The following is a 21,041-nucleotide window of genomic DNA, read 5'->3' as shown; positions in this document are numbered from 1 at the left end:
TTCTTAGATAACACCTCCCGTTTCCTACTTTCTAGATTCATCTTTGACTTCAATATTTAACACGGTGTTGAGATTTTCTTTGGCATTTTGACTCTAGAAACAAAGTTTCATGAATTTACCTGTAGATATACATTTCCTTTCCTCTAGGGTAACTAATTCAGACTTTAAAATAGTCTCGTTATCTTTTAAGTTTTGTATCTCAATTAACTGTCTTTAGTATTACTAAATGTTATCTAGAGTAGGTAGAGTTAACAGACTTTATCTTTGAGAATTTTATTTCTTAGGATGATTCTCAAAATTTCTTTAACTGGGACATTGGCTTGTCATAGTAGGCAAAATGAAGAGTAATGTGAAATGTCACATAATGTCACATAAATTGCCGATAAGAATTGGAAAATAATTACAGTTGCATCATTATGTTGCTTTAGGTAAGCATATGTCAACATTTCCTTATCTGAACCCCAGTTTACCTACAGCTAAATCTAAGTTAAGAAATTTACCATAATTTAGGAGAAAAAAAATTCCCTGAAATGCTTACTATATTTTGGCAACCTTAAAAAGTGATTATGAGAAAGACCTTGGTAACTTCAAAGTGCTGCTTTTTTTTTTTTTTTTTTTTTTTTTTTTTGCAAATGAAACACTCTGAATATTGGCAGGATCACATATTCTCATGTTTCAGTTTTAAATCATATTATTGTTGGAGGAAAGTCCTAGCTTTGTTTTCATAATGTGGTAAATAATAGGTACCAGTGACCATATTTCCTCACATGATATTAAGACATACTCAAATATATAAAGAAGATGTATGAGGACCTGGCTGGACAAAATGACTCTTTTGACTTCTTAGTTTCATACAGTTAAAGAGTGTCAACTGGGAATCAGAAAGCTTGGGTTTTATTTTTAGCTCTAATGTCAACTATCAATGTGACTTGGGACAAGTTACTGAAGTTTTCTGGGACTGTTTCTCTGTCTTTGAAATGAGAAGCTGAATAAGGTGATCACTGAGATTTTTTCCAACTCTGAAATTCCCTAACTTTGCTTTTGTTCATGATGTATTTTTAGGGTGTTACTGCAATATCAATATCTTTCCAAGATAGTACCTGTAAACTAGGAGTTTAAGTCCTTTCTATTAGGTTTGACCCACTTCCCCCGAAGGCTGGCATGGGGTTTATTTTTCCCTAGGTCATCATCTGCTCTTTTTCAGTCCTTTAGGTATTCAGTCAGAGTATATGACGTATATGAATGATTTTTTAAAGGTGGAAGTCCTCACACCTTAGAGGAAAACTATTCTCCTTTATTCACTGAAGTCTTCCTGTGAATCATTCCTTAACTGTCACTCTCACTGACTAGCCTTAGTTTTGCTTTGTCAAATTTTTATGAGCTCAGGCTGGCCCTGGTGGCAGTCATGGCTGGTACAGACTTTTCATAACAACTGTACACTTCGAGCACCACCATATTCTTTTCCCTTCCATGTGCCTTTTAAAGTATCAAACCTGCTTTCCAGTGTATTTCTAAATGAAATTTCAGGTTACAATGATCTGCTTTGGTACTTGAGACACTTGTTTGGATTCCCCTGTCCATATATCTCATTTGTATGCCCTTGTGAACAAAGCACACACACACACACACACACACACACATGCAATGCTTGACTTTGGACTCTGCACTTTTCCCAGCAGCTTTCATTCTTCCCTGTTGTTACCTCCCTTTCTGTTCTGTGAAGTTTTGGCTTTCAGAAGTGACTTTGCATCTAACTAACAGAGTGGCTGCTGTGGCTGGCCCTTGAACAAAGAGCTTAAACAGAAGAATGAGGGTAATGTTTATTGGAATAAAGATTAGCCTTTAAATTCCTCAGGGGAATGAACCAAATCCAATGTTTTCCTGTGAGCTGACATTTTTTATATAGATGCTGTTTTGGATCTTCTGGAGAAGGGAAGGGGGAAAAAACTTCAGCAAATCAGCTTTTTCATTCAGAAATGGAATTTGGGGGGCTGTTTTAGCAAGGCTTTTGACAGTCCCTGATTTAATGTTTTCACTGTGATGAGAACAGTAGCTGTACAAATCTGATGAAAATCTGAGCGATGGAGGGTGTTGTTGAGGGGGAAACAGAGTGCGATTATTTAAATAATCCTAGGCCAATAAGCATCTGGTAGGTGGAGTTAGTGTTGTGTGCATTATAGGGCAAGATAATTCTGAATGAAGACTTGAAACATCACATGTGCTGGACAGGCTCTAGTTCTGCTTTTTGTGCAAACAAAACAAGTGACAAGGTTTTGCCGACTATCCATTAGTGAGTGCAGCTCCTTTGATAAGATTAAAAAATACATGTAAAGGATTTATCAGAAGCCCTTATGAATATTTCATGAGTTGATATATTCAGCTGAATGAATTCAGTGAGTGTCAGTGTGTCGCTGGCAGACAAGCCTCATCCACAAGGAGGCTACTGACATAGGAAGCACTTTGGCGCATTTTCAGAGGCGAAGCCAGGCTGATAAAGCTCCTTGTGACAGCCTGAGTTACCATTCTTCGAGTATGCTGCTCTTGCTCTAAGCAGCTCAAACACTGGAGCCGCAGCTTCCGAAATTAAACTGGAAAACAGTTTGCAGACTCATCAGCCTCCTAACCTGCAGCTGTGTCTCTGCTATGTTTGAGGTTTTTGTTTTGGGTGGTGAAAGCCAGCACTCCATATAAGACATGACAGCAAGAGAGTCTTCAAAAGAACTTACTGCTTCCGAATCTGAGGTTTGCATAAAGACTTTCAAGGAGCAAATGCACTTAGAACTGGAGCTTCCAAGATTACCGGGAAACAGACCTACATCTCCTAAAATTTCTCCACGCAGTTCACCAAGGAACTCACCATGCTTTTTCAGAAAGTTGCTGGTGAATAAAAGCATCCGGCAACGTCGGCGTTTTACTGTGGCTCATACATGGTAAGACGGGACTTGGAGGTGTCTGTGGTGCTTTTCAGTAGTGGCAGTGATTCAGAAATGTAGAAAACGAACATTTGAATTTTGTTCATAATGCATACCACAAGTGTGAAACGAATGGAGAGCGGGTCTGCTGAAGAATACATAGTGCACTGTATATTAAATTATCATTGTGCTGCCAAGCTGTTTCCAGATAAAATAAGCCTTTAACTGTAGGGAGTCTTTAAAGTTACTGCTCACCAAAGTATACCTAGCTGATTCTAGGTAAATTAAATACTGAAGGAGTTTTTAACATTCAGTGTTTTGTTTAATCTCTGTTGAGGCGATAGCTGACTTCTTTCGGTGTGTTTGGTGGCTGTTGTTGATATGTTTTAATTGCGTATTTTTGGTACGAGACAAATGGTTGAATTTTAGTTCTGATTTATTTCTTACGGCAATGTGTAATATAAAGTCAAACTTAATTATTGCATTGCCATGTATGTTGTGTAGAAACTAGTGCGATTTTGATTTATTGGCTTAAAGAAAAGGAGAACTAAATTCCCACTTCTGAAATTACATGGTTAATTAGTCTTATTTAGATTCAAATTGCTATTATCTTGAAGAGCCTCTTGTAAAAAAAGTAGTAACTTCAGAATTATAGGCAATAATAAATAAATCCCCAGTTTACTTAGGAATGCCAGGTAACTACATTCAAGAACTTTCTGTAAAAATTGCACTGAGTCTGCCACCTTTAATGTATGTGTTACATACAATGGGGTAGCTTCCTTAAACCAGTATGATAATGAAATGTTAAAAAAGCACAATAGAAATTAAATAAACTTTAAGCATCAAAACTGGGGCATTTCTGATTTCTCTAGAGGACGTATTTTCTTTCAGATTAACAGACCCTTCAAAATTGGGTATCTGGATAGTTTTTATTTAATAGGGACCATAGCAATAAAGGGAGCTGGTACCTCTTAAAGGCAATTCTAACACAGTGATTGTGTGACTGCATATTAGGTTGCCAACCAACATTATAAACTGAGGATATCTGGATATCTGGGTTTGCACATTAATATTTACTTAAATTCTGGTTTCCACTCATCTGAAATGTTTGTCTCATCTACTGCACAGTGCATTGGCAAATTCAACTTACCCCTAGAAATATGTAGCTTGCCTTTGATAGGTACCACATGGTGAGCCAAAAGATACTTTACCTAGTTAAAATGGTATGGTTGTTTTTGTTTTCTGAGAATGGACTGTTGTTCATATAATTGCTCTATTGAAGAATTTTCCTGGTCATCTTTTTGATGAATTAAATCTTAATTATAGTCTCATACGTAGAATGCACGTGATTAGTTTTTAAAAACCTACCAATGGTAGCATTTGTATAAAGAGAAGATTTATATATAAGTGTATACTGAAGAACGCCTTTCTCTCGTAGTTTACTCCACTCCTAATGTGTATGTATTTTCATATAGTTTGCTAAGTAGTATAACTGGATAGGAGAAGGGATGTGGGTATAATTAGTTCTCATAAAAAGAACAGAGATGGAAAATGTACAATTAACCAATAGGCTTATGTGTTTTACTACTTGTGTTAATATTAAACCAGTATTTTGAGAAGAAGGACATTTAATTTTAGTAAGCTAATTTTCAGATAATGGTAAATCTTCATAAGACTTTGGTAATATTTTCCTTACTGTAGAGTTTCTGAATATAATAATGTGACCTTTCTTTTTACTTAGAATAGATTTTTGATGTGCTAGGAACATGAGCTATAAATATTGGATTTTTTTCTTTTCAAAAGAATCCAAATTTTAAAGTGATTAAAAAGCCAGTTTCACTCATGCATTATACAAATTTTCTTGCAATGAGCTACAAAAAGAATAATTAAATGATATCTAAGGTAACATGCTATTAGAGTGATCTTCTTCTAGCTGAGGTAAAGCAAAAATTTCTACAGATTGTCAAAAAAAAAAACCCACAAAACACATGAATTGGTTATAATGTACCATAATATAGGTTTAAAGAATCCATTAGTCACCAAACTTATAAAATGACTTGAGTTATGACCGTGATTCATTTTCACCCTTTTTCTCCCTCAACTCACATACTCCCCTTCTTACCATTCTTAGTAAAGTTATATCAGTTTGTTTTCAGGTCCTGATTAAGCCATAAATGCATTTATTTCTATTGTTTAATTTGAGTGTATGTTTAATATTTTTCAAATTTATTTGCACGAAACATTCCATGAAAATGTCTTTTTATAAAATATACACATATGTATTTGAATGACTTTTTCACTCATCTTAAAAATTATGTGTTTTTCTAGCATCATATATAATTGGAACATGAGTAAATTAGAGCACAAGTACTTTATTTTTGCCCCTTTGTCATGATGAAATGTAACTATCCTTTCACGATCAACAATTGGTATTTTCCAAGCCATGCATTTAAGTTAGAAATTCCAAGATATGCACTTAGAAGCCTCTAAAAACATGTTATTACTTTACAGTAGACAGTAGGCTTCTTTTAAGAAGACTGGATTGTTTTGATTCCAGCATTGAAATTAAAGTAATTTTCATGATGAAGCTAAACAATGCAGAAGATACAGTTTATGTCTAAACTCACTGAACAATTTTTTTTATCTTTAGTTATTTGTAGATTTCATATTTCACTCAGATGAACATGTAGCTCTGGTTTTGAAAACCCAAATTCTGAAGTATGGGCTAATGGCAGAAGATTTAAGAAGCACTTGTGAAATACTGACTCTGGGATTATTTTTAAAATATCTGAAGACAAAAGTAGATATTCAGTGTGTTGTCACTAATCAGAATATTTAAACAATCCTACATCTGGAAGGAATTTGAGTGATTATCTCATTGCTTCCTTTTACCCTTGGGCAGACCACAATTACTCCATCTTTGACATTTGGAAATCTGCCTATTTTTTATGACTTTGGAGATAGTTCTATAATCTCATTTAGTACACAATCTCACTGTTTCATAGTCCAGGTACTAGAAAATTCTTCTGGATGATCAATCTGTATATAACATATAATATTTGTAATCTGGTTTTTGGTCCTCAGTGAATACTAAGAAAAGGCTTATAAGAACCACATGAATCCAAAAGTCATTATTAACTGGTCCCAAGTTTTTCTTTTTTTTTTTTTTTTTTTTTTTTATACTCTCAACATATGGAATTGAGTACTGCTGTGAGTGAGAAAAACTTTTGGTTCAATCTATGTGGATTCCAACACCTGCTATATTTTAAATTCTTTACTAGAATGTTCATATATAGTATCTCACTTAAGTTTCATTTGGAGTATAAGAATACTCTAAATTCATGTTCTTTTCAAGATTACATGTTGCAAATATTTTTTAAAAATGTTCTGAATTGCTTTAGCTTATTCCATGTATTTTTACTCCATCAGCCATTAATTTAACTCTGAATCACCATCCCAAATTTCCAAATTCTCCTTAGAATTTTGAAACCCAGTAATAGATACTATACTCACTGTTAGATGATATGAGAAAATATGGATAAAAAACATATCTTACATTGCAGAGTGTCAACAAAATGTGTATGGAGTTGGAAAATTAATGCCAGAGTCCTTAGGTCAGCATATTATTTTTTTTTAATTTTTTAAAATGTTGATTTATTTTTTGAGAGAGAGAGACAGAATGTGAGTGGGGGAGGGGCAGAGAGAGAGAGAGAGAGAGAGAGAGAGAGAGAGACAGAATCCGAAGCAGGCTCCAGGCTCCGAGCTGTCAGCACAGAGCCCAGTGTGAGGCTGGAAGTCACAAGCTGTGAGATCATGACCTGAGCTGAGCCAAAGTCAGACGCTTAAGTGACTGAGCCACCCAGGCGCCCCGGTAAGCGTATTATTTATCCCTAACCACAAAGAGTGACAGCTTCTGAGGCATAATCTTCTTCTATTTGGCTCCTGCAGTGCTTTTTCTTGACTGGCCCTTGCCATAGTATCCAGCTTCTTCAACCTTCATTCCTTTGCTGATGTTCTAACCTCAGTCACTGGTTCTCCTCCATCAACATCAGCAGAGTGACCCTCTAAATAAGGTTACTGGTGATGGCCTTCACTACACCCTGTGCTCACCACACACCTATCCCTACATTCTCTTCTTGAAGAACAAGTGTATTGGTGAGCACTGCATTCTGTCCATCTATCCTTGCTTGCCTGTGGAATGTGCCTGCCCAGGGAGCAATATTCTTTCCATTAGAGTTAGTATCAGAAAAAAAGACTTGTGTTTTTCTCCCTTTCCCCCATTTAGTTCTACCTATAACTTGGAAATCTTTCCTCATTTTAACAAAGGTTCACGAAATATATACTTTTGTGCCTAATAGTTGCGCAAATGTACTAAAAAACATAGCTCATGCTCTAAAGGAGCTTATACCTGATAAGACAAAGCTGAAATGACTGGGGAAGAGTAAAAATAGAACAATGAATATAGTATATGGTTGACCTTCCTCTAAATTGTAGACAAAATGTATGCAATTTAGGCCTAGTTTCTTAGCTAAACAAAGAAAGATATAAGACAAAGATATAGTCTTATATTATTCTTCAATTTACTTGAACTATTTGCTAGCTATATTGGATAAATTTTGAGGAATATCTATGTCTTTATATATTTACTGATTGAACAAAACATTTGTTGAGAGACTACTGTGCTCCAGGCCCTACTCTGGGTTTAGGAGACACAAAATGAGAAAGATAGCCCTTGCCTTCAAAGAACTCGTATACTGTCTGGAAAACAAACTTACGCATTATTAATTAATCAGTGGTGTGTAAATAATGCTATTGAACAACGATGCCCCAATTTGTCATGAGAGCCCAGAAGAAATAAAGACCTCGAGAAAGTGAATCAGTGTGTTAGGAAAGGTTTAGAGAAGAGATGACATTTGCATGGGGTCTTGAAAAGTGAGTAGCGGTTTTCCAGCAGAAGAGTGGCCAGGAAGGCCATTCTGTTGGTCAGAGAAATAGTAATAATAAGGAAATTCCATTAACCCTTAACAGTAATAAAAGCTCACATTTATTAAGCACCTGCACTGTATCTGACATTATTCTATATATATATATATATATTTATTTATTTAGTCCCATGAAGAGCCCATTAGTTATGAATTATACAGTATTATTGTTTCCATTTTATAGGAAAAGAAGTGATGCACAGGAAGGATAAGCAATTTTCCAAGGGTTACACAGCAAATAAGGAGCTGAGCTGAGATTTGACGCAGAGCATGGGGGAAAGTGAGCAAAGTTCACTGAAGTCAAAGCATAAGATGCAAGATGGCAAAGATCGGAAGTAAGACTGTGCCTGTAGATTGGAGGCATACTTTAGAGATTCCAGTATCATGAACAAGACTTGGGACTTTATTGCAGCATCAGTGGGGAGCCACTGCAAGGTGGTGAGGAGGGGATTGCCATAAATAGCTTTTTACTTTGGTAAGAGATTGGCAGGCATTGTGGAGAATGGCTTGGCAGATGAGGAGATTAGAAGCAAAGGGAAAAAGGAGAATGTACATTTGAGACTAATGACTTCTAATTATTGTATATATCCCATAACATTGAAAACTGTGCTTATGACATTCTTTATGGCTTAACAAATTACTGTTTATGGAACATGGGGGGAACATATGTAAATTTGGTCTCCCCTTACATTTATCACCTATACCATGATGCTATGCATAGTATTAGCTGATGTGCACTGTCCCCAAATTCATCAAACAATCACCGCAAACGTGCTTGGGGTGCCTCTGGGGAAAACCCTAGTGCGCATTCCTCATTTGCTAGAGGTGCTTTGTGTTGTGTTTTGTGTATAGTCCTGGAGGATTTTTTTTTTGACAGAAATTATCTTAGTTTACAGACTGAACTGAACGCCAGTGGAAATCTATGCCTCATAGCCTGAGTCTATTGCTTTAATCAGAGCAAGCATTTTCTCGGTAATGCAAGTCTATAAATGGTGTTTTCCTGGCCTTTTAGTGTCCGCCAGTCTTCAATATATTGGATTTTTAAAATACTTCCTGTAAACAGGCTTTGTAAAGTAATGATGACGGCCCCTAAGACACATGCTGGAAGGTGGTTTGGCAAGCATGTCTGCTGCCCAACTGCTAAAGTTTATCCCCCTTTGTGAAATCCCATTTACTTTCTTTTCCCATTCTTCCCTCTTTGTGGTCTCCCAGTTTTTCTCCTTGGCTGTTGTTTATAGATGCTTTCTTCTCTAACATCACTGTGAAGACACCAGTAACATTATGATTGAGGCATTTAAATGATTCTCAGGAAAGAATCCAACATGCTTACCATAGTTTACAAGGCCCTGCCTTATCTGGCTCCAGGCTACCTGTGACCTCATCTCCTATTCTCTCCCACCATGCTAGTCTCCTGTTTGTTCTTCAACAAACCTCGCATGTTTGCACTCCTGGGCCTTTGCACTTGGTGTTCTTTCTGCCTGCAAGACTAGTACCTTAGATGTTGACTTGAGCCACTCTCTTACTTCCATGCAGGCTTCTTATCACTTGCTAAAGAAGGCTTCTCTGACCCCTCTATCTAAAAAACAGCACCCTTTACGTTCTAGTCCCTTACTCTGCTTTATTTTTCTTCTTGGTGTAGTTATCATTACCTGAAAATACTCAACTGAAAAGACATGCTTGTTTGTTATATTGGTTTTTTTTCCTTCTGTTATCTGCCAACCTTTCTAAATTACATGAGGGCAGGGATTTTGTCTTGTTTACTACAACCCAGGCACCTACAAGAAAGGCCGGCACTTAATGTTTGTTGGAAAAATAAAAGAAAGAATGACTATGGTTCCTGTTTCTTGCTCTTTATTCTTAGAGGATCTTTCCTTCCGGCCTGATATGAGGGAAGAGAAAAGGAAGCTTAGTTCATACTTATTCTACAAGCACCCTTATTCCTACTCCATCATCTCTAAATAGTTGTGTTTCTTTTCTGCCAGTACAGCTACTTTAACTGGCTCTTTTCTTTTTTCTTTTCTTTTCTTTTCCTTTCTTTTCTTTTCTTTTCTTTCTTTCTTTCTTTCTTTCTTTCTTTCTTTTCTCTATGATATTGCAGATACTGGTTTAATTACAACATCTCACTAGAGGCTAAGTGTTTTACATGGTAGCCTATTTAATTAAACCACTTTGTACAAATCATACCACCTAGCCTGTAGTGCTGTAAAGTCAATATTTGTCCGCAGCACTGTACAATTATTTATTTGGTTATTCTTCATGCATCAACTAGCACAGTTGGTGCTCCAGCTCAGGAAAGCTCTACATATCTCTTGTTAACTGGGTAGAAGTGTCACACAGAGGAATCTACTTGTTATTTGGTCTTTAAAAGGTTTGCATGTTATATCTTAGAATATTTAATTATCTATGTCTTTCCACTGATGCAATATTTAAAATATTGACACCAGCGAGAGCTACGGCAATTTGAGTTCTTTATAGGATTTCCCCACAGGAAATTTGGAAGTAAGAGTCCATGACTTGCAGAGTGAGGAAATTGTGAATTAACAACCCTTGTACTTTAGAAAAGACATCAGCAGGAGTGAAAATTTTCACTTGGTGCTGTCTCAATGTTTCTGTACTTCGAGGTTGAGACCTCTGTCTCTCCTAGTAATTTGTCTGACACAGATATGTTTCAATCTCATTGTGTACTTTAAGCTTAAAAAAAGAAAGTAATTTGTTGACCGTCTCAGATTGCTTCTTGCTAGAACTTACGCATTTTTTCTGTGAGGGAGAAGAATGACTGCCTTGGTGTCTGGGTGGCTTAGTCGGTTGAGCTTCTGACTTCAGCTGAGGTCATGATCTCATGGCTTGTGAGTTCGAGCCACATGTCAGGCTTTGTGCTGATAGCTCAGAGCCTGGAGCCTGTTTTGGATTCTGTGTCTCCCTCTCTCTCTGCCTGTCCCCCGCTCATGCTCTGTATCTCTCTCTCTCTCAAAAATAAATAAACATTAAAAAAATTAAAATGACTGCGGCTCTAGACCTTTTGCGGAACAGAACATCTGTAACATGACGTGCACCCCTGACAGACCCACTTGTCCTCCTCTTCCTTACCTTTACCCTGCACAGCTCAGGCTTACTGAGAGTTACACAAATTAGAAATAAAGGGTGAGGGGTAGTATGGCTTCAAGAAAACTGTTTTCAAACTGTACATTCTGGAACATCAGTGTTCTAGGCACCATTTTGGGTATTCCTTGAAAAATAGGGCACTGATGATCTTTTTCTTAGTCCCGGGTGAACAAAACAATATGGATGACTGTAAGCTTAGAGAACTTTGGAGGAGTCTCGCATAGATTCCATAATATCCAAGTACTTGAAAACCCCCAGTTTAAGAGATAAACGAGTGGAGAGAGAAAAAGTTTCTATGTATCTGTGCTTGATAAAGTTGTAGAATTCTGCAATTTATTATTTATTTATTAAAAAAATTTTTAATGTTTATTTACTTACTTTTGAGAGAGAGACAGAGAGGCAGAGAGAGAGGGGAGAAGAGAATCCCAAGCAGGCTCTGCGTTGTCAGTGCAGAGCCCAATGTGAGGCTTGAACTTATGAAATATGAGTTCATGACCTGAGCTGAAATCAAGAGTCAGATGCTCAACCAACTGAGACACCCAGGAACCCCTAAATTTTTTTAATGTTTATTTTTGAGGGAGAGACAGACAGAGTGCAAACGGGGGAGGGACAGAGAGAGAAGGAGACACAGGCTCTAGGTTCTGAGCTGTCAGCACAAAGACTGATGTGGGGCTTGAACTCACAAATCACGAGATCATGACCTGAGCCAAAGTTGGATGCTCAGCTGACTGAGCCATTCAGTCGCCCCTCTGCAGACAATTTATAACATTAAAATTATATTCATCTAAAATGTGCAGGAATGGCAGCAGGACAAATGAAGAGGTTGGAAGTATCTGGGACAAGGAGAGTTCAGTGAGAGTGAAGACTTAAAATTTCAAAAAGTTGAAAAAGAAGCACAATGAACATCCTTTACCTGGACTTACTAATTAGTAATGTTTGTCTACATTTACTCTGTCTCTGTTTCTTTCTTCATATCTAACACAATGTGTGTGTTTCCTTTAGTTTGAAGAGAGCACATTTACATGGAGAACAGTAGTTTGGGGATCAAAAAGAGACTCATATTTATTTTTAAAGTATGGGATTATATTTCTATTCCATGAGCATGTTCCCATATCACAATTTGAGTTTAATTCTTTTTATTTTTTTTAATCTTTATTTATTTTTGGGAGAGAGACAGAGTGTGAGCAGGGGAGGAACAGAGAGAGAGGGAGACACAGAATCCAAAGCAGGCTCCAGGCCCTGAGCTGTCAGCACAGAGCCCGACATGGGGCTTGAACTCACAAACTGTGAGATCGTAACCTGAGCCGAAGTCAGACGCTCAACCAACTGAGCCACCCAGGTGCCCCTGAGTTTAATTCTTAATAGTGTACTAGCATATTGACAAGTTGTAAATAAATTTGTGTCCGCATTTTTAAAACTAAACTATTAAAACAGTTATGGTGGAGGGTTAGAGGCATCTGTAATAGTTATGACTTTTCCTAATGATAAATTGTTGGTCGTAGGTGCTTAAAACAGTTTCTAAGAGAATGGATGTCTATAACATTTAAATCTTCTTTCCCTAAGAAGAGATGTTATTTCTTTTATAAAACTATAAAACTTGTAATATTAGAATGGTATATAATGTCATTATATACTGCACCAGAGGTTCTGTCATTGTATAGTCTTGATGTTAATATTGAATTTTATTTTTTACTAATAATCCTCACTTTATATTACATTGTCTGGAGTTGAGAAAGCCAGTTGGTTTCAGTATTTTTTCTTGACTGGCTATTGAAATTTTAGATCATTAATTGTCTTGGACTCCAGTTCCTTCATTTGCAAAATGGAGAAAATAGCCTTATGTTTAAATATTTTCAAATGTTAATTTAATTTAAAAAGATATCTATCTGGGAGTGCCTGGGTGGCTCAGTTGGTTAAGCATCCAACTCTTGATCTTGGCTTAGGTAATGATCTCATGTTTCATGGGATTCAGCCCCGTGTTGGGCTCTGTGCTGACAGTGAGGAGCCTGCTTGGGATTCTCTCTCTCTCTGTCTCTCTTTCTCTCTGTCTCTCTCTCTCTGTCTCTCTCTCCCCCTCTCTCTCTGCCCCTTTCCTGCTTAAGCTCTCTCTGTGTCTCTCTGTCTCTGTCTCTCTCTCAAAACAAAATAAAAACAAAAACAAAACATATCTATCTGGTCCACTAGCTATTTATCTTCTAAGATAATGTATTAAAATACTTAACACAGTATTTCATGCATTATAAATGACATAATAGATACTACTGTTTAATTAAATATCTTTTTAAATCTCTAAGCATACACAAACATTCACATTATTGTCAGCCTTGGTTGGTAAGGCAGAAATTATTTTTCATTATTTGAAAAGCATCACTGGGTATGGACTGTGCCAATTTGAGAATCAAAATGAATGTGAATTTATAAAGAAATAATTTTACAATATCCACAGTGTGACCATTCCATATACTGAAGAAACAAAATATCATTTATTTATTATCATGTGATAATCACATTCTAGTGAACCGTGCGTAATTATACCGATATGCATATCAGAAGACCCAGTGTGAACAGCTTACACCCTCTAAGAAACTTTATGGCCTTGTTTGGCTGCTATCACCAGTATATTTTGAAAAGCTATTTGTTACCGTCCACTGTGTGAAGGAGAGAGGAAGAGAACCATATTGAAGTAATTCCATCTACTTGCACCAATTAGCTCAAAAGCAAAGGCAAAACAAAACAAAACAAAAAAACAAGCATAAGAAGATGCTTTGTTTATTTCAAGATCCCACATATAAAAAGCCAATATAGGATTCAGTGAACGAATGTCTTGGAAAAATTCCAGTGTCATCAAAAACTCACTTATCTCAAAATGTTCCCTGCTACCCTTTCTATTCCTCTACAAATTAATAAGCTCAGTCTGTTTCTTACGGTACAGAAGGCCTGAGAGTGCTTCTGTGGCTTATTTGGGCCGCAATTACCTCTGCAGTTTATACAGGAAACCTCTCTCACACCATCAGGACTATTTGTTTCCCAATGAGAGGTTGACAAAAAAAAAAAAAAAAAAAAGATAAGGGATCCAATCTCTCTTGTTGGTATCTCAGCTGCTCATGACTTCCTCCGGAGATTTTACCCTTGAAATCCAGATGCAAATTTTAATTTCATGGGGATAACTATGGCCTTTCTCTTCACCTATCAGCTTGCTCTGCCAGATCTGCACTCGCTCAGGAGTTAGAGTTGTGTCTCTAACATGCTAATGTTTACCAAAACAACACAGGGACTATAGGAAGCTGGGTGGTCTGGTGCAGAGCACAGCATTTGAATCCCAACTCCCAACTTCTACCAGACACTAGGTTTTGGACAAACCATTGAACTTAGCTTGGTTCCTCTTTCTGCATCTGCAAAATTAGAAAAATGCTACTTGCATCTCATGAGGCCCCTATGAAAATTAAATTAATGTGTGCACAGTGCTTAGCACAATCCCTAGCCAATGACAGGTAATCAGCAGACATCAATTCACTAATGCATCCATAGCTTAAGATTCCATATAAAAACTTATACCCTATAGATAATAATGTAAATTACTTACATATTTTATATGACATGGTTTAATTAAATAAGTTTTTATTAAGCAACTGCTGTGCATATTCATTCTTTTCACACGATTTAGTTTCATGGGATACTTCGTTTCCTAGGATTGTTCCTTATCTTAAAGCTCATATTAACTATTCTTTCCATAGTAAGGTAAAATTTAAAATGAAAAAGAAATCACCATGTGTTATGGGGTCTAATTGCTTTCATTCTTCACAAAGACAACTGCAAAGGGCTTTGTCCATAAAATGATCTGCATTCTTTAGGATTTCAGTTACCTTCTTGAATTCCATGCTTGTCTCCATTAGTGAAACTGGCTGCCAGTGAAATACTATTTCTCTAAGTTAATTTAAATATATTTCTACTAAATAGAAAACATGTTCTTTTCAAAGGACCAGAATGTCAGTGAAGTTGTTTTCCCCTGTCAGTAGAATCTAACCTCCTAGTTATTTGTTTATATAAGAAAGTTTATTCATGAGAAGCATTGGGAAAAGAGTTTAGGATCTAGAGTCAAAGAATCTAGACATGCATCCTGGCGCCACCACTTACAAACTGTTTTTTTTGTTTTGTTTTGTTTTGTTTTGTGAGTGGGGCAGAGGTAGCCATTTAACCTTTGGAACCTCAAATTCCTCATCAGTAAAGTAGAAATAAAACAATTCTTTCCCTATTCATGTATGATATTTATAAAATTAACTAGAATTGTTGAAAAATGCAACAAACTGGAACCTATTTGCTGGAAGAAGATCAAAGATAAGATTATAGGACAGAAAGTAATGATAAACTATTTCTGAGTGCAAAATAAAGTGAGTGGCTCACATGCTGCAGTTGCATTTGGGTTGTATGTAAAGAGCATACTGTTAGTAAACATTATTAAATACCACAAACATTGTTCCACAGACATTTTATTTCATGAAAAGGAGAGGAGTTTCTGCTCAGTGGGACCACTTATGTGAAAGACTGTAATGGAGACAGGGGCCAGACTAAATGGTAACTTTGGATCTTATCTGCCCCCATGGGTCGTTACATCACCTTCATGCTTCCTGCAGAAAGATAGTAGAAAGCTCTTATAACCAATATTCAGTGAAAGTTGTATTTAGTCTTTATCCAGATGGCTATGCAGCATTTAAATCAAATTGCTCATTATATCTTGGTCATTTCTAAGAATATTTAGGGCTGAAAACAGAAATAAAGGTTACTGTTTTCCCTTTGACACAGACTTCCTTCTCACATGATCATTGATCGGGTTGGTTCTGTCTCCTAGCAATTGAAAGGCAGTAAAAGGTTATATCTTTAAGACACGTGTTTCTATTCAAGTGAATTTGTATGTAGTTGAAAAATCAGCTACCCAAATAAACTCAAAGCTTTGTGATAATGCAAAATAAAGTAAAATAATTTGGGGCTTCACAAGAATCATGCCAAGGTTCTGGTTGTGTCTAAATTGATAAAATAAGATTTTTGGGACCCTATCTGGCAATTGTAGACTAAATTAAGCAACTGCTTCATCTGAATGAAGGTTTGCAGAGCCTAATATTATGAAAGAGCTATCTTTATCAACACAGTACTTGCTTGGGATTCAGAGGATTTGAGTTTTAATGCCAGCTGTATTCCAGATGACCTATGAGCACATACACTGTATATTTGCTGCTGGTAGCTTTTTTGTCAAATGGAATTAATAATTACCTGCTCTACCATCCTTACCTATGCATTCCAGTATCAGTGTTGAATACAGGTGGCTACAGAGTGCTTTGGTTTTCTGCAAAGTGACTTGGCAGAGACATCCAGAAGAAAAAAAAAAAGCTTCTAAGAAGTTCTATGCATAAAAGATTTTTTTAAAATGTGACTCAGCTTTAAGATGCATTAATGAATTGTGTATTTTAGGTGAACCCTAAAAATGTTTTTGCCAAGTACTTGGTACTCTGATAATTTAGATGTTTGTATTTAGAGTTTCTTAAAGCATTGTTGTATTTATATAGGTCAGTGCTTTTTCAATGGCTAAAAACCAAATAGACATCACTTACGGAATTAATTCTGATGTGTGCCTTGCATTTCATTTGTGTATCCATTCTTATCAACAAATGTTTATTGTTGGATAAAGTAAACATGATAACACTTTACCATTAAGGAGCTTTAATCTACCCAAGGAGAGTACATAATCAATTGGCATGTACAATAACTTTATCTGATAGATATAAATGTTGAAAGGATATAAGAATAAAATAATAATGCTCTCTCACTGCTACCAAGTGTTACCAATCTGATTTTGAAACTCAAGGTTGACAGAGCAATGGTGCTGTCTTCTTTCCAAATGTCTGTGAGCCTTGAATTTTCCCCTGTTATGATGACTTATTTTTTTTTCAGCCATTAATCAGTAGTGAGCTATACTTGGGAAGTGGTATACCAGCAAGTAGTCTGCTAGTGTGAACAAGCAGGAAATATGCTCCAAGAGAGAAGGAAATAAGGTAGCAGGATTTAAAAAAAAATTTTACATAAAAAATTATACAACATACATATTATATCATCTAATCCTTATCTCCATTTACCGATGAGAAAACAGACTCAGAGATCAACTGACCACTGCTAGGTAACCTGGCTATAAAGGAGTGAGCCAAGTACCCCTTTTGTTCTGATTTGGAGTTACACAGTGTTTATATGGACAAGTTCCATAGATTCGGTGGCATTCCTCCATTCCACCTCCTTCTCAACTTCCAACTGCAAACACCTATGGGAAAACACTCAGAGTTCTCATACCCTCATGTCTCCTCATTAAAAGCTTTCTTACAGTGAGGACTTGACACATCCATTCTCATTTAAGCATGATTGACTCACGGGGTTTTTGTGTTATTTCATGTTATGGAAATAAACCAGAAGAATTAATTTCTGCTTGGAGAATTTTACACATTAGAGAGCAGAAGCAAAGGGAAGTATTTTGGGGGACAAAAGGGCATTTCTAATCCCCCCCACAAGTCATGAGACATAGATGATGAGCTGAATGTCCCAGGCATGTAGTTGTATTTGCAAACCTTTCGTTTATTCACCACATTTAGCTTCCATCTGTTATGTGCCCATGTTTCCTGCCTTCTTCCTGTTTCTATGGATCCATTCTCTGTGTACTTGGTTGAAGCCAACCCCTCCACTGTGCACTGTATCTCCCTTACCATCAATGGCTTTGTTCTTGCACCTGCCCCTGCTCTGTCACCAATTTTCCATCCTATTAGATTATATCTACCTGTCTATGAACATGCCATAGCTCTATTCATAATATCTCTATTCTGATGATTCCCAAATTTATATCTCTAGCCAGACTTCTCTGAAGTCCAGATCTATATACCTATCCAACAGCCATCTTGACTGCTATATCTTGGCACATCTAAAACTGACATGATTTTCGTCACCCCCTTGTCACTTTGTTGTAATTTATTCTCTATCTTGGTAAAATTCAATTCCATTAGTCTAATTGCTCAGGTCAGAAACCTTGAAGTCTTCCATGACTCCTGCTTTTCTTGGTCATTTCATATTCCACTGCTTCAGCAAATTCTATCAGCTCTGCTTTCGCAATGTATCCAGAATCTGACCCCTTCTCTTTACCACCACTGCCACTGTTCTGATGATCTCATTGGGTTGTTAAATTAACCTCTTACCTGATCTTCACCCTTCCATCTTTGCAGTGTATTCCCCACACAGTTGCCATTGTGATTCTTTATAACAAGTGAGCATTTGTGCCATGTATCTATTCAGAGTCCTCCAGAGTATGGGTTGACTTGTTTGTACCGTATCTGTAAGGCCCTATTGTTTTCAAACTATTGTTTCTAAAACTCTGTTCCTTCCCCTCACACCATTCCAGCCACACTTGTCTATTTTCTGGGCCTCAAACAAAAATATAAGCAATATCCCCATCAAGGTCTGTGCCTTTTTATATTATCAAAATAGAATTTCCCCCAAGATATCTTTATGGCCCACTTTCTTCCTTCTTTCAGGTCATTGCTTAAATTCATCTAATTGGAGAGGAATTCACTGACCATTTATATAAAATAACACTCCATATTTTGGCTTTTTTCTGCTTTGATATCTGTGTGGTTCTTATCCACACCTGATGTACACATCCATATCTATGTTCATGCCCATGTCGTATCTATCTATCTATCTATCTATCTATCCATCTATCTTGCTAAATCTCCTAAACCTATAAACCAAATGAGCACATGATAAACAATTAATATGTATTTGTTGAATGAATAAATGAATGAATGAATGAACGAATGGAGCAGACTCTGAGTATTTCAGTTTTAAGCATTGTGCCTCAAAGTTGAATGTGAGAAATGTGGACAGATAATTTAAAATATGAGGTGATAGATAAAATAGTAAAAGTCAATATATCCCACCAAAGAAGCAATTTTATCTGCAAAAGTAAATTTTAAAAATACTATTAAAATTTGGAGCCCCTAGTAGCTCAGTCAGTTGAGCGTTGGACTCTTGATTTCAGCTCAGGTCATCATCCTGGGGTTGTGGGTTTGAGTCCTATGTCAGGCTCCGCGCTGAGAACACGGACCCTGCTTGGGATTCTGTCTCTTTCTCCCTCTGCCCCCTCTTCCACTCTCTCTCTCTCTCTCTCTCTCTCTCTCAAATAAAAACATAAACATAACAACCCCCCCCAAATATTTTTAAAATTTAACAATAGATTAATATAAAATCTGATTGCATTGTTAACTAGTTGTGTGATCTTAGGGAAAGAACTAAATCAAGTCTGTTCTTCCCATTATACCCACTATGCCATCAATTTTATTTTATTTTTCTGAAGGTTGTCAGATAATATGATACAAAATAGGCATTAAGTAGATATTATTTTTCTTTCCTTTCACATTTAATACTTCATTTTACATCTTCATGTTAACCCTCTATAATGTACCTTAACCCTCCATCATATCTCAATGACTTCCTAAATTTCCACCTCTTTGACTTTCTTCTGTTTTCTTCCTACAAGACTTTGACATCATGTAATGCTATAATCAGCCTCACCATTCCATGAAAGATTATATACATATATAAAATTATATGTATAAACTGGTGAGTGCTTTAGCTATATTTCTAAGAGCAGAAAGCTGGATCAATCTTCAGCATTATAGGATAGTAATAAGTGAAATTTTATTTTTTAATTGGAAGTAAGTTTATTTGACTCACACTACAACAGTGGTTCTTACTATGTCACAAATATATCATGAATGGGAGTGGGAATGATGTTCATAGAGTAAGTGCAATGGGAATTTTACAGGAGTATAAACCATGACTATATTTCCCCCTTTGCTATAACCAGGCAATTAGCAACAGCAACATGAGTATTTTCAGGAGAGAGTATCGCAATTATTAATGTTACTGATAGGGCATTATGTGGAAGGAAAAATATTTGGAGTCATTATATTAGACTAATCTCTTTGAAGCCAAGTGCTATTTCTTTTATTTTTTTGGGAAATGGTTTTATTTCCAGTTTTATTGTTATGTAATTGACATGTAACATTGTATAAGTTTAAGGTGTACAACATAATGATTTTATATGTGTATATACTGTGAAATAATCACCACAGTAAGTTTAATCTTACTCGCATTGCATGGTAACTGATAAGTGGCTATTGAACTGAATTTCTTAATTTTTTTCTCTAAGGTATCTGTATTTTTATTGCACATGAGACAAACTTATTTGTGTCCCTGTTTACCATTGGGATATATACAGTCAGGAGGTGATATAATAATACTGCATCTGAAATTACAGTGTATGAGGAAATCTGCACACATACCATTTGTCAAACAATTAGGATATTTCTAAAATGTGAAAAGATATACAACAGAAATTAGTGAAATGAAAGACAACCCAAATCTTGGTTTTTGATATAAACACAGAATTTATATATGGTTTTCTAGGTTATAATAATTACAACCTCTTCCTTCTAGGGACTCAGTTAAGGAACTCATTGTTGATTGAGATCTAGAATTTATAATTGTTTTCTTTTTCATATTGTAATAATGACAAATATCAGCGGTTCTATCATCACTGTTTGCTCTGGTCCAAGTCCTGTGTTTTGAACTTCCATGCAAGATTTTTTATCACAGTTTTCACCATTTGGGATCTCTTAAGTGTTGTTTAGCTTTCAATGAAAGACAATCTTTTAAGGAGTTTATGTCCTAAATATTTTCTGGTTTTGCAGTAGCACACAGCAGACATAGTTATTGTGTTTGGATTGGGATTTTCATTTTTAACATGTTCTCAAATTCTTTAGACATTTAATGTTTCCATCTGGTCCTCATAAAAGATTTCACATTTGTAATGCAGCTCAGGTTCCTGCTCAGAGAGCATCATTATAATTCTATCCATGACTCCAGTTTGATAGAGCAGATACTTTTTTAACTTTGGATTTTTTTTGAGCTTTTTTTTTTCCTTTTTTAAAACCTAAGAATAACACTTGATTTTAAT

General features: G+C 36.2%; 1 protein-coding gene across 2 annotated transcripts in view; it reads left to right on the top strand.

Annotated features, from left to right (window-relative positions):
- The window catches only part of PDE4B (phosphodiesterase 4B), a 437,163-nt gene that overhangs the window by 73,206 nt on the left and 342,916 nt on the right, over window positions 1–21,041 (top strand). The window contains exon 1 of one of the 2 annotated variants that reach the window (XM_047084730.1): window positions 2,695–2,930. The exons of the other annotated variant lie outside the window; for it this stretch is intronic. Coding sequence (XP_046940686.1) covers window positions 2,695–2,930 — 236 coding nt within the window. Of the gene's footprint in view, window positions 1–2,694; window positions 2,931–21,041 lie in introns of those variants that run through there. 2 annotated transcript variants of the gene reach the window in all.

Source organism: Lynx rufus, unplaced genomic scaffold, assembly GCF_022079265.1.
Source record: "Lynx rufus isolate CCGP_SWC_20201006 ecotype Redwood Valley unplaced genomic scaffold, mLynRuf1.p SCAF_2, whole genome shotgun sequence".
NCBI classification, from domain to species: Eukaryota; Metazoa; Chordata; class Mammalia; order Carnivora; family Felidae; genus Lynx; species Lynx rufus.
Note: the sequence above shows the minus strand (reverse complement) of the source record. Positions and strands in the feature narration are given on the sequence as shown.